The 12,124-nt window shown below is 47.6% G+C and overlaps 1 protein-coding gene across 1 annotated transcript; it reads right to left on the reverse strand.

Annotated features, from left to right (window-relative positions):
• Positions 1–4,246: 4,246 nt before the first annotated feature.
• On the reverse strand, positions 4,247–5,033 carry LOC136457907 (uncharacterized). Its single transcript, XM_066457918.1, has one exon. The coding sequence runs from the start codon at positions 4,847–4,849 to the stop codon at positions 4,388–4,390; it is 462 nt and encodes a 153-aa protein (XP_066314015.1). The 5' UTR covers positions 4,850–5,033; the 3' UTR covers positions 4,247–4,387.
• Between the last annotated feature and the right edge of the window lie 7,091 nt (positions 5,034–12,124).

Below are 12,124 nucleotides of genomic sequence, written 5' to 3' on the forward strand. Positions count from 1 at the left end.
ACTCTTCAGTTTTCCGCTATGCTATGCCACTTTGGGAAACTTCCTGATCCAATGCCCGTGACAGCGTGGCACCAGCACTGTGTGTTTGCATTTCTGGTAATTGGTTTCTTGAGCTTATTAGAAAAGGTAAAAAGCCATCTCCTTCAAAATTGAAAGGGATGCCACACCACGCCCTTCTTCCCAAACAAACCCCGAGCGTGCAAAAAAAAAAAAAAGAAACTTTTTCTGAGATGAGATATGGTGTGCTTTGCCTTTGCTATTGTTCTGTTCATATGTGAGCCTGTCCACCTTATTCGTGTCATTCGCTTCGTCGGTTCTAATTTATCAGTCACTCTGGTTTTTTAGGTACATAACTTCTGTCATGTATCTAATGTACATTATGCCTGCGTAGATTGTATTAAGTATATGTATCTAGAGAAGTCAGAGGCTTTGTAATTTGGAACTGAGGGAATACAGAGCTATAGTGTGTGTTTTCGTCTGGTTCCATCCATCAGTTTGGTGGGATTTGGTTGTAGAGAAAGCCCGTTGTCTAGTTAGTTTGGTTGATCTTGGCGCAAGTCCTTGAACGAAATTTGATGGTGCTAGTTGGCTTGCTGCTGTAGCAAATTTTTTCGAGCATACCAACACTAGCGCTCGAGCACGAGGCTGGCCTCGTGAAACCAGCTCCAGAAAATGGTGCCTTGCATCGTGGGCAAAGGTCAGTGCAGCAATATACTACTGCCACATCGCTGCATTGACTGACGTACTGAAGAAGGCTGGCCTCGTGAAGCAAGGAAACTCGCTGCGTTTTTTTTTTGGACAAGAAACAGCTTTATTATAATTAGCAGCAACGCGCTGCAATGATAGTTACATCAAGCAAGCCTACATGTTGTATAGCTTGTAGCAGGTTGCATTGGAAAACATGATGCTGAAAGGAGCAGGAAACTTCTAAGTTGTGGTTGTGGGTGATAGTCTTCTGCAGCTTGGCGTGCTAAAGCATCAGCAGTGGTGTTGAGTCGCCTATGGACCTTGAAAACCTTGGATGACCTGCTTGTTGAATGGTTGGAAAAAGTTTGTGTGAAGTGCTTGATTCTCCAGTCCGGAGGGTTGGAGAGATCATCGCTGTTGAGGAAGTGAACCAACTGTTGGCAATCCGACAAGTAGTTGACACCTGTGGGGTTGAGCCTGTCAATGATTGCTGAAGCAAGAGCAAGGGCCAGGCTCGCGGCCTCAGCCATGATCACCGAGGTGCATGCATAGAGAATAGCTGCTCGCTGTAGGTGGGCATGCGGTGCGACTATTCGAGAGAGAATAGCTGCTTGCCCGGAGTCGACCACGTTGGCTTGTGCATTCAGGCCACCGAACTCCTCTTGTCTGCATGCACATCCATGTCGGCGCTCGGCAGGTTCCTCTGCGGGGTGGCCTCGAGGTGCGCAGAGTCTAGGTTGCAGGCCTCAGGCGGCCCTCGGATCTGGCGAGGAGAACGCATCGACACGTGTGTCGCTGCTTCCATTCCACTCCTCCCCCATGCACCCATCCATCATTCTCCGTGCCTCATCAGTCAGTCAGCACTGGGAGACGCGCACATGATTGTCATGAGATCATTTCTTCTGGGACTCCTCTTCGAAACCACTAAACCAGACTCGGAGGCCTCGAGTTCAAACTTCATGCGCTAATCATGGCTATTTGGAAGATCAATCATCCACGCACAGTACGTACAGCAAGCTATAATATAAGCGGTATCTACAAAATGCGCTCGTTATCATGAGAACTGAGAAAAGAGACCCCCTTGTTTTTTTTGTACACAACCGGGGAAGGGAAGTGAATCCAATCATGCCATGGCACCACCAATCTTTTTAGTAAGCGGCTGTTTGGTTCCTGCAGGAACTCCTAAAATTCCTGTCACATCGAATGTTTGATACATGCATGGAGTATTAAATATAGACTAATTACGAAACTAATTGCATAACTTGCGACTAATTTACGAGACGAATCTTTTAAGCCTAACTAGTCCATGATTCGACAACGTGGTGCTACAGTTAACATGTGCTAATGATAGATTAATTAGACTTAAAAAATTCATCTCAGAAATTAGCCTCCATCTATGTAATTGATTTTATAATTAATCTATATTTAATACTTCTTATTAATATCTAAACATTCGATGTGTCATAAATTTTAGGAGCGACTAAAGAACCTAGCACCCCCCTAAACATCCCAAGGAAAATCGCCCGTTTTTCGCCATGTTGGCAGCTGGCACGCTCTTGCAAATCGCAGGGGAGAGCCCTTTTGGCGCGACGCCACGCCACGCCACCTAACATTTTTGAAAGAGGCGATCGATCGAGGCCCCTTTTTCCTGTAAAAATAGGCTTTATTCCTTGTGTTCTTTCTCTCCCGCTTTCCTCCGGCAGGGGCCGCCCGCGCGCGCTTTGTTCGTCCGTTGCTCCCTTTCTCCCCTCACCAGTCACCACCGGTGGTGTGAAGTGGAGGCTGCTGCAGTTCGGCGGGAAGCTTCGCGGCAACCTGCACGCCGCTAACGGAATCGCCAAGGAACCTAAGCGACCGATCGGGCAACTTTTAATTTCACGGCCTTTATCAGTCGTCCCCGGCGAGCATCTGGTCGGAACTGATGCCGTCCAACGCGGACACGAGCTGATGATCAGAAAGCACCGGGCCGGGCCGGCGGCTGCTACTGATCAGAAGTCTAACATATGATGCTTTGCTTGTGAGACCATGCTTCTTTCTTGCATGTGCATGATGCATCCTCTGACGACTCTTGGTTGTTGTACGTGCAGGGAGTCGATCTAGCTAGCAGGAGTTTAATTTGCAAGCCGGCCCGCCAAATGAGACTTTGACGAAGCACGTATGTAGCAGTATCCATCTGCAACCACACCGCTCGTGCAGTGTAGTGCAGTAAAATTACCACTGCTACTACTATGTGCCCATGTACTAGATAGACTATAGGGTGTGTCAATGATTGGAGGCAAAATGACAACGCACAAGCACAACGACGTGGGTGCGTTCGGCATGTGCATACTACTGCGTATCAGCAAGCCAACAACGAACGCAATTCCGTCGCTGCAAAGGCAAGCCCCACTCTGACCATCTGATACTACACCCCCAACGATGGAAGGATCGATGAACGCCACCAACTCTGTTGATACACATTGATCCATCGCCTTACAAGCCAAACCCCAGTACTGTCATCCGCAGGTCATGCCATGCACCGATGCACATACGCTCCTACTCACTCGGTCCAGATGTCCTCGATCTACTAGCTACTCCTACCTCACCTCCTCAAGCCTCCATGCGTGCAAGCTGTCCACAACGTAGCTCCATGTGCGAACGCACGTACATACGTTGCTCTAGCTATAGCTGATCAGGCCGCCAGCTTTCGATGGCGACGCGGACAGATCAGAGCCCAACATGGAAATGGAAACTACGCTCCTCCGCGCGCCTTCGTCACCACTCACCAACTTCCGTCGTCTCTACTTTGCTTGCATTTCTAGCTTCAGCTTTCTTTCTCTAGTCTCCACTTCCCGTCGCCCATTAATTCCCACTGGTCGTTTCTTGATCCATCACCAACACAACACTGCTCCATGCTCGGAAGACCTTCTCCGTAAGTATCCATGGCGACAGCGATTTGAGAGCCCGGTGCTCGCCCATCTATGTTATTAGGTTCTGAATCTTTTCCTTCTTTTGAGCTCCTATGTAAGTATATGTCTAGCTTCTAGGCTAAATAAAGCTTGCTGGACGGCTCGATTTTACTTACCGACAACGGTTGCTACGCACTGCCCACAAATTCATTAAGATTGTAATCATGTTATACTGTGCAAAGCAGCTACTTGATGCGAATTTTATTTGCAGCGTGGTACATTGTCGGGTCTCAAAATTCATGGCAGGTACAGTACGTTCCAGCGTGCGTGCATGGGTCGTCAGTGTTGCAATTTCTTTGCTGATAGCTCATTAGTATATCGAGCATTTTAAGCAAACTAATTAATTAATTGACGCCAATCGCAATGCGCAGTAGTGTTGTTTATACACAAAAAGTTGACAGGAAGAACTAGTACTGCAAATATATAAAACGGAAAGGAGAGGCACCGAGAAAAAAGCAAATATTCTTGTAGTCACTAGCCATGGCCATGCACATATATATGATATGATGCTCTCTCTCTCTCTCTCTCTCTCTCTCTCTCTCTCATCAAGAGCTAGCTAGCGATGATAGTTGCTCCACTAGTCAAAGTTGATTCGCAATCAAGAAACTAGCTAGCAATATGTAGCTGATATATATTTCTGAATATAATCCTGTGGAATAAATTAACAAAAGAAGAAAAAAAAAAGAAAGAACCTGAGGGAGGAGAAGATCGAAGAAGCAAAACGAACAGGTGCTAGTGCTAGCTGCCTGCGGCTAAGGCATGATCAGCAGACCAGCAGCAGCTAGCACGGCGGCCAACAAGCCACCAACAACACTAAAACTGACCCCCCTGGCCGCCGCGGACGACGGCGGCGTCTTGTAGTACCAGGGGTACCACGGCAGGATGGGGTTGGGCGGCGGCGGCGCCGGGTAGCCGTACCCCCCACCCCCGCCACCGCCTCCCGCCGGAGGAGGCTGGAAGTAGGGAATGTAGCCCCCGGGCGGCGGCGGCGGGTAGCTCCAGGAGGACGACGGCGGCGTGTTGTAGGAGGACGGCGCTGGCGGCGGCGGGCAGTCGGTGGTGACGGCGGGCGCAGTTGGTGGAGGCAGGCACGGGTACGGGCAGTCGGCCGGGTACGTGCTGCCGTCTGCGGCGGAAGGGCGCGCCGGGAGGAGCAGCAGCGCCGTGAAGAGCAGGGCCTCGACGAGGAAGAGCCTGCTGTGCACCGTGGCCATGGCGAGAGACCGGCCGGCCGGGCGGGGAGAGGTGGCAGGATTGTAGGATGATGATCCGGCGATGAGATGGCGTGTGTAAGTAAGGTTGGAGGACTCAGCTCAGCGCGTTCAGCTGAAGTTGACGGTGGCGGTGCAGACTGCAGTGTGTGGAGACGCGGGGAAGGGGAGCGGGGGCGGAGCGGAATAAAACGGCCGGGTTGATAGCGATTAGTGAGGCTGGGTTGGTTAATATTTGGCGGGGTGGGGATGGCGACCGCCTCTTACTTGTGCTTCTGCCTGTGGAGCCGTTCTGTTGGCCAGTCCTGCCTACATTAGGACGTGATTGGTAGGCTGAATCGAGCCGTTCCCATACCGTTTTGATGTCTGACCTTATTTATACGGTGTGTTTGGTTGTCCTTCTCGCACCTTTCGCCTATATCCTTTCATTCATCTGCCCTCCTCCATCCCGCACAATTTCGTCTTTTCAATTTCTACTTTCCTCTCCATATAGGATGGCTTGATTCAGGCATGGTGCAGGGACCCATGTGTCATACACTCAAAACTCGCATCCATGCATGCAACCAAATAAGATCTCATCTCATATTGGACCAACAACCAAGACAACCAAACATGATTGAGTGCACGATTTGAGCATGTATCTCACCATTCTGGACCGGCTCTCCGTCCGTCTCGGCTCCCTCTTGTCGAAGCAACCAATCACGCCCTAACAGTGCTAGTGATGATGCGTACAATATGCATGCAAATTCTGTCTTGTCTCGTGGTAAAACGAAAGATGCAAAGCGGGTATGTATGTTTTGTGGGCCAGCTAACTTTGCAGCTTGTATCTCCATCTAAATTAATCAGGTGGCATGCCTTTGCAATTCACATTTCAGCAAGTTTTGGGTCTGTGCTCGTAAAACCGTCGTCCATGGAAAGATTGAGAGGAGATTGTTTCATTTCACACTCTTCCACACGTATGGTTTACCGAAAGACGCCATTGCGTGTTCGGTTTTTCTTTTCACCAGATCTTGCTAACTTTTTTTTAGAGGTCTGTTTGAAACGCAGGAATTTTATAGGAATCACACAGAAGTTTCACAGGAATCAGTTCAATTTCACAGGGAAAACGTAGGAATGGGAAAAAAAATCCTGTATTCCAAACAAGCCCTTAGCCTCCGTTCGGCTTATCCAGAAACCGACTTGTTCGACTTGTTTTTTCAGCCAGAACAGTGTTTTTCTCTCATAAAAATTCAGCCAGAACAGTGTTTTTCAGCCAGTTTCATCAAGCCGAACGGGGCTTTGGGTATGTAGGGAATGAGGAACTGGCAATGGTAGCACTAGCAGGTGGCGCGTGAGAACGTGACTCACAGGATGGAGGGAATTCTGGGCATGCGGATTTGATGGACGACAGTGGTATTTAGGAATTAGGACATGATCATATGAATGCACAGATAGGAGAATATGAATGTCAGCTGGTGACGGCAAGTGGAACAGCGGAAAACAAAGTGCTCTTTTTTTTTTATCCTTGTCTTTTTATGAAAGAATACAAAAGAGTTTATGTAGGGCAAATTTTAAACCAGAGTGACACATAGAGCGGTAAATCATATATACAAAAGAGTTTATGTAGGGCGAAAAGTTTTTCTTTTTGCCGGCGGCGGGCACGTTAACATGTGCCCACGTACTGCCACTCTGCTGCAGGCGCAGCTGCTGCTAAACAACCAGCCTATTCGTTTGGCTGTGGCTTGTTGTAAATGATCGTAAATTTTCAACCAAAATAGTATTTTTTTCTCACACAAACCAATCAGCAGTACCTTTATGAACCAGCAACGATATGAATACCGTCAACAATCAGGCTGGAACACCAGCACCAGCACCGGGTCTGGGCCGCACAGGAAGACGAGACCAGAGCACGTCCCCGGCCTTTTGTGCAGTTGCCCCTGGTCTGGTCAGGAAGCAAAACGATTGTTTGTTTCGTGTAGGGGTAGGTGGGTGGGTGCATGCTGCAGTGATGAAAAGCTACCGGTAGGTAGGTACTGAGCGGCGAACGCGAACAGCAGCACTCATGCCAAGCGCCGCGCCGGCAGGCCTGGCGGCTAATTGCTCAGCATTCAGGTAGCACAAAACATCCAAAAGCTGCATTCATCCGTTCGTTCGTTCCAGTATTATGAATGAAAAATCGAATCCATATCGTACGGGCCAGCATACAAATACGTACAGATGTTGGGTGGCAGCATCACGGTGTTGCTCATGGGCGGGCGTAATCGGAGGAGGCAGGAGCAAGATGCCCCACGCAGCTCCACCACCGCCAGGCGCCAGTTCATTCATCGATGGTTGGAAGCAAAGCAAGGTGACAAGAGGACAGGGGCCTGCCCTGCCGCCTGCCGCCTTCACCCACAGCCCAGCCGGCCAGTCCCCGCCCACTTGGGCTGTTGCTGTGCCCGTGCCTGTCAGAAGAATAGAGAAGCTTCCATCTCTGAACCCAACCGACGCAATCAGCGGCCAGTCCGTGCCCGTCCTTGGTTGCCAGACGTGCCAAACCGACATGTTGCCTGCCTGCTGCGCTGCATTTCTCATCCTGTGCTACCTGCTGGCTTCACCCCTTGCCTTGAGTACCACCTGGTCACTGCTAGGGTGAAAACGTTACGAATATTTTTCGATCATATTCACGTCCGAATATTCAACATTTGATATCGTATTTGTATCCAAATACTCAAATCGTATATTTATGATGTAGATATCTAATCGTATCCTATCTGGCATGATTGACACTATCCGATTCGAATCCAAATCCGAACAGAAATATAAAAAACAAATATAATATCAGTGATATCCATCCATATCCGATCCGTTTTCATCCCTGGTCACTACTCGAAGCTTACCAACTATACACTGTACGGTCACGGGCACGCACTGTGAGAAGAAGATTGACCGGTGGAAGCTATGCAGAGGTGAATAATACTATAATAGATCGATGCAAAGATCATGGGCTGCACCATAATAAAACCGTCAGTAGTCATATGAATATTTCCTTCTTCCCTAATCCAAGATCGGAGAAAGAAGATCGAGGGACCTATGGGGAATATGGTCAGAAAACCATAATCGAGAAATTTAGACCACTTTAGATTACTTAAGTAGGAAAAGAAGCTCATCGTGTTCATCCGTCGGCTCGGTCTATCTTCGTCACGACTGCTACGAGCTTGTTTGGTTCGGAACCTGGCTTGGGGTGCTCCAGCCAGGCAGGTCCATACGGCCTCCGGCGTCCACACTCGGACGCCTAGGATGGATGTCTGGGCCGGTCCTTGAACCAAACACGCCGTATATGCTGGCATGGACGTGTTCATATATCTTGTCTCGTCGACATATCTTATTTTCAATCTTTTTTAAACCTAGCTAGTGTCGGAGGATAGAGCATTCCACTTGCTATTGTGTAACGAGAAACAATTTGCAAAAAGAAAAAGACAGAGGTGGTGTTAATACAACGAGTATAGTATAAATTCAGAGGCCGCTCGTGTATTTAATTCTAATAACATCCGGGCACTGCAAAATGAGTCGTATTTTCTTGACTCCAGGTGTGGCCTAGCATATGGCCCGTGTAGATGTAGCAGCAGCAACAACAAACAGACACGCTCGATTTGTCTTCCCTTGAGCTCGCGGGATGGAGATTTGGCGCGGAAGATGGTGGGCGGCGATGGCGATTTGGCGCGCTGCGATGTTGGCGCGCACGAGAAAACTGGAGGAGCTCGTGGGCGGGAGAGGGCTGGCGCGCGGGAGAGGCCTTGGCGCGCGCGGGAGAGGCCTTGCGCGCGGGATGACTGCGTTGGCGGCGGCATGCGCGTACGGGATCTGAGGACTCGATCCTCCTCCACCCATCGCGAGGTCGAAGCGGAGTCCACCGCCTCGATGCGGACGACGACTCGAAGTCGAAATTAGACTTCGTTTCTTGTTTTTTTACTCTCTTTCTTCATTAAATTACTTGTCATGTCAGCAAAATACTTACGTGGCACTGCAATTAATTGAGATAGACTCCATGGTGAAGTCTGCATTGGGACTGCCCTAACGAGCAGCAAGGCCGACGATTTGCTCCTAATAAATCCTCAGGTTAGGAGGTGTCCGTGGTCCGTGGTCCTGTGGTGGTCTGGTGGACGCATCAACGTTGGGCCCCCGATCCGATCGTCTCAACTGCAGAGCCTGCAACAGGCCGAATAGCGGAAGCTTCCTCCCGCGTCCGTCCATCACACAGCAGGTCCGCAGCCCGTCCGTCGTTAGTTGCTAGTTTCCGGCCGGCAGGTAGGTTCATCCCCTTAAATTATGCCGTCGGAAGCAAACAAATAGCCGGTTTGGCATAGCTCCAGCTCCAGCTCCAGCGACGTGTAGCTTGCGATGAGCAGGCAGAGGGCAAGGGAACGGGCAGAGAACTGCAGTCCGCGAAGGTTCGCGATGGATCGGTCGATGTCTAATCGGGTGCGAGACCCAAACCGACTCGTATCGGACGTGCCAGATCGCTTGACCCCTTGATCCAACGGCTGTCAGGTTAGCGGGCAACGTGGCCCTATCCGTTAACCCGCTTTTGGTACATGAATCGTATATAGAGATTACTAAATTAATTTTTTTAAAATATTTTTATTTAATCTAAAATATAAATATAGCTACTTTTGTAAATGCACTTAATGTGCCTATAGCTCTAGATCTAGAATTTTCTAGACCTAATAGTGACTAACTCTACTACAACCATAGATTTTCTAATCTAGGGCTCTGCCAAACAGGGTCAAAACTCGTACGCACCGCATAACAACGTAGTCCTCTCAGCAGAAGCCCCTTCTTCGCACAATTCCTATAATGCAATGCGCCTGAAATTGTGATTCATTTTAATGCACTTGATAATGGATGACCGACGACCTCCAATCACGTATGGATCACTAATAAGCTACCCGAAAATTAAATGGAAGATCTTCCACCTGGCTTTACCAAGTCAGGTGGAGGCTTCGGGCTTGGGGGGGGGGGGGGGGGGGGGGCTATGCCCACTTGGTGCGCTCTTCACATGCTGAAGGACCAGAAAAATACAGACGTTGATCCTCGAACCGTTTCTCCAAATTGCTGGAAGGCTCAGGGGCTAGATCCACCGTGTCTACTTTTATGAATCTAGTAAACTACGATTACAGGAAAGTGCTTTGGCTTGATGGTATGAATCCCACCAAAGTTGAAGGGACTACTGTTGACTACATGAGCCTCGGGTACCCTCACCAAGAACAAAATCGACACCTTGGGGGGGGGGGGGGGTTCTGTAAAGCAGGAGTACATCATCTTATTTGGCGGCCAAGAAATAGATAAGCATTAAAAAGCACCTTATGTAGAATTTCATGTATGATGAACAATGTCTTAAATTCAAAAGAAGTGCTCTTCTCTTTGTTTTCCTATTTTTAAATAGGGAAAGGAACTATTGGGCAAGTAGGAAATTCGGCTCTTGTTGCTCTGCTCTTTGTCAAGTCCCCTGTTTACCCTTTTACTTTGTTTGATTTGATGATTGATACCCCGTTTACGTATTGCCAAGATATCGTAAGCATGCAGGGCTCTTTTTTACACCCAAAAGCTACGGAGCAGGTAACAAAAGTACATGGAGACTTGAGACTTGACTCGACTGATGTTGGGAGCACAGGGCACTGACAGCGGCTAGCTAGTGCGGATTAGGTTAGGTGGTAACAAAACGCAAACAGGGACTTAAACGCACCGTACTGACAGCAACGTCGCAACCACCGATGACCGATGGGTCGTCGTCGCACGTATAATACGGCCCTCCCCATCTCTGTACGACACGTCCTCGCAGCGCGTGCTTTCTCGCGCATGCCCGTCGCTAGGCTATTTGCCCAGCTTGGATAAGCTAATTCGGCGGCAGCAGCCTGATCGATCGACTCCGGCCGGCCACTCGTACAGAGACACGCATGATATCTAGCTACCTCTCAGTGCAGTTTATGTGTATACCAGCAGAAAAGTGCATATTTATTGCACCGATCGAATTATACTCACTTCGTATAAGGCCGCGTTTAGATTAAAAAAAAAGGTTTTGGCTACTGTAGCACTTTCGTTTGTATTTGACAATTAGTGTCTAATTATGGACTAATTAGGTTCGAAAGTTTCGTTTCGTGATTTCTCACCCAACTGTGCAATTAGTTTTTTTCGTCTATATTTAGTACTCCATGCATGTGCCACAAAATTCGATATGATAGGTACTGCGCAAAAAATTTTGGGAACTAAACAGACCCTAAGACTACTTTAATGTCTGTATATAAAAAGGACAGTCTTTTCAGTTTCAAAAACATATCTTAAGACGGCCCGGGAACTAATATGAAACGTCATAAAGATAAGGAAAATCCCCGATAAATCCATCTCAAATGCACCTTCTTATTTTATTTAGTGGCAATACAGGAAACATGAAAAAATTCGACGTTCCAAAGGAGACCTAAATAGTTGAAAATAAACCTATATATAAGTGATTTATTCGCTTGGCTGATAAGTCATGACTGAAAGGAATATTGATTGATTTGTTGTGAGAGAAAAATACCGTTCGTTGGCTGAAAAAGTACAGCTTATAAGCCAAGCGAATAGGACGAAGATGAATTGTTTAGATCTAGTAGAGCTTCTTTTAGCAGGTAGCAATTTATTTTAGTCAATGCAAACAAGGTCTATATATACACTGGCTCTTACAGAGGAAAAAAAAGAATCTTATTCAAATATAGATGTAACAAGTTACATATATAAGTGTTATAAAGTTCCTCACAGAAAAAAAAAACAAAAAATTGTTGACCAATAGTAAGGAAAGCGAACTAAGGGAAACCCAAAATGCACAAAACGTAGTCTACTGCGCCTATAACTTTAGCCATCACTCACAAAATTAAACAGACAAAAAAATTAATGATGATGTACCGGCGCGTTTGCAATCCAACGGTTGGCATTGCACCTCTCTTAAGTACATTTACCCTATCTATTTTTTCCCGCCTGTTTACCCTCGTAAGAACTAACTTTTGCTACCTTTTATAGGAGCTCTCCAAAACGTAAAGATTATCAATAGAGTAACCCTCAGTTTTCCTCTAAAAAATAAAGAGAGTTATTACCAAGGTTTCTACATAGGAACGGACGAATCCAATGGAAAAAAGAAACAGAGAAAAGGAACCACAAGGTTCTTTTTTTTTGGAGCAAAAAGGTTACACAAAGTTTCTGTTCGAGAAAAAGAAGTTGAACACAGTTACTCAGATTATTGCACCGTGTTATATAAAAAAAAAATCAAAGGAGAACTGGGACTCTGGG

Source organism: Miscanthus floridulus, chromosome 6 (assembly GCF_019320115.1).
Source record: "Miscanthus floridulus cultivar M001 chromosome 6, ASM1932011v1, whole genome shotgun sequence".
In the NCBI taxonomy this organism is placed as follows: domain Eukaryota; kingdom Viridiplantae; phylum Streptophyta; class Magnoliopsida; order Poales; family Poaceae; genus Miscanthus; species Miscanthus floridulus.

Bases quoted from the DNA above. Each gene is read 5' to 3' on its own strand.
- LOC136457907 (XM_066457918.1), bottom strand. From the start codon at position 4,849: ATGGCCACGGTGCACAGCAGGCTCTTCCTCGTCGAGGCCCTGCTCTTC.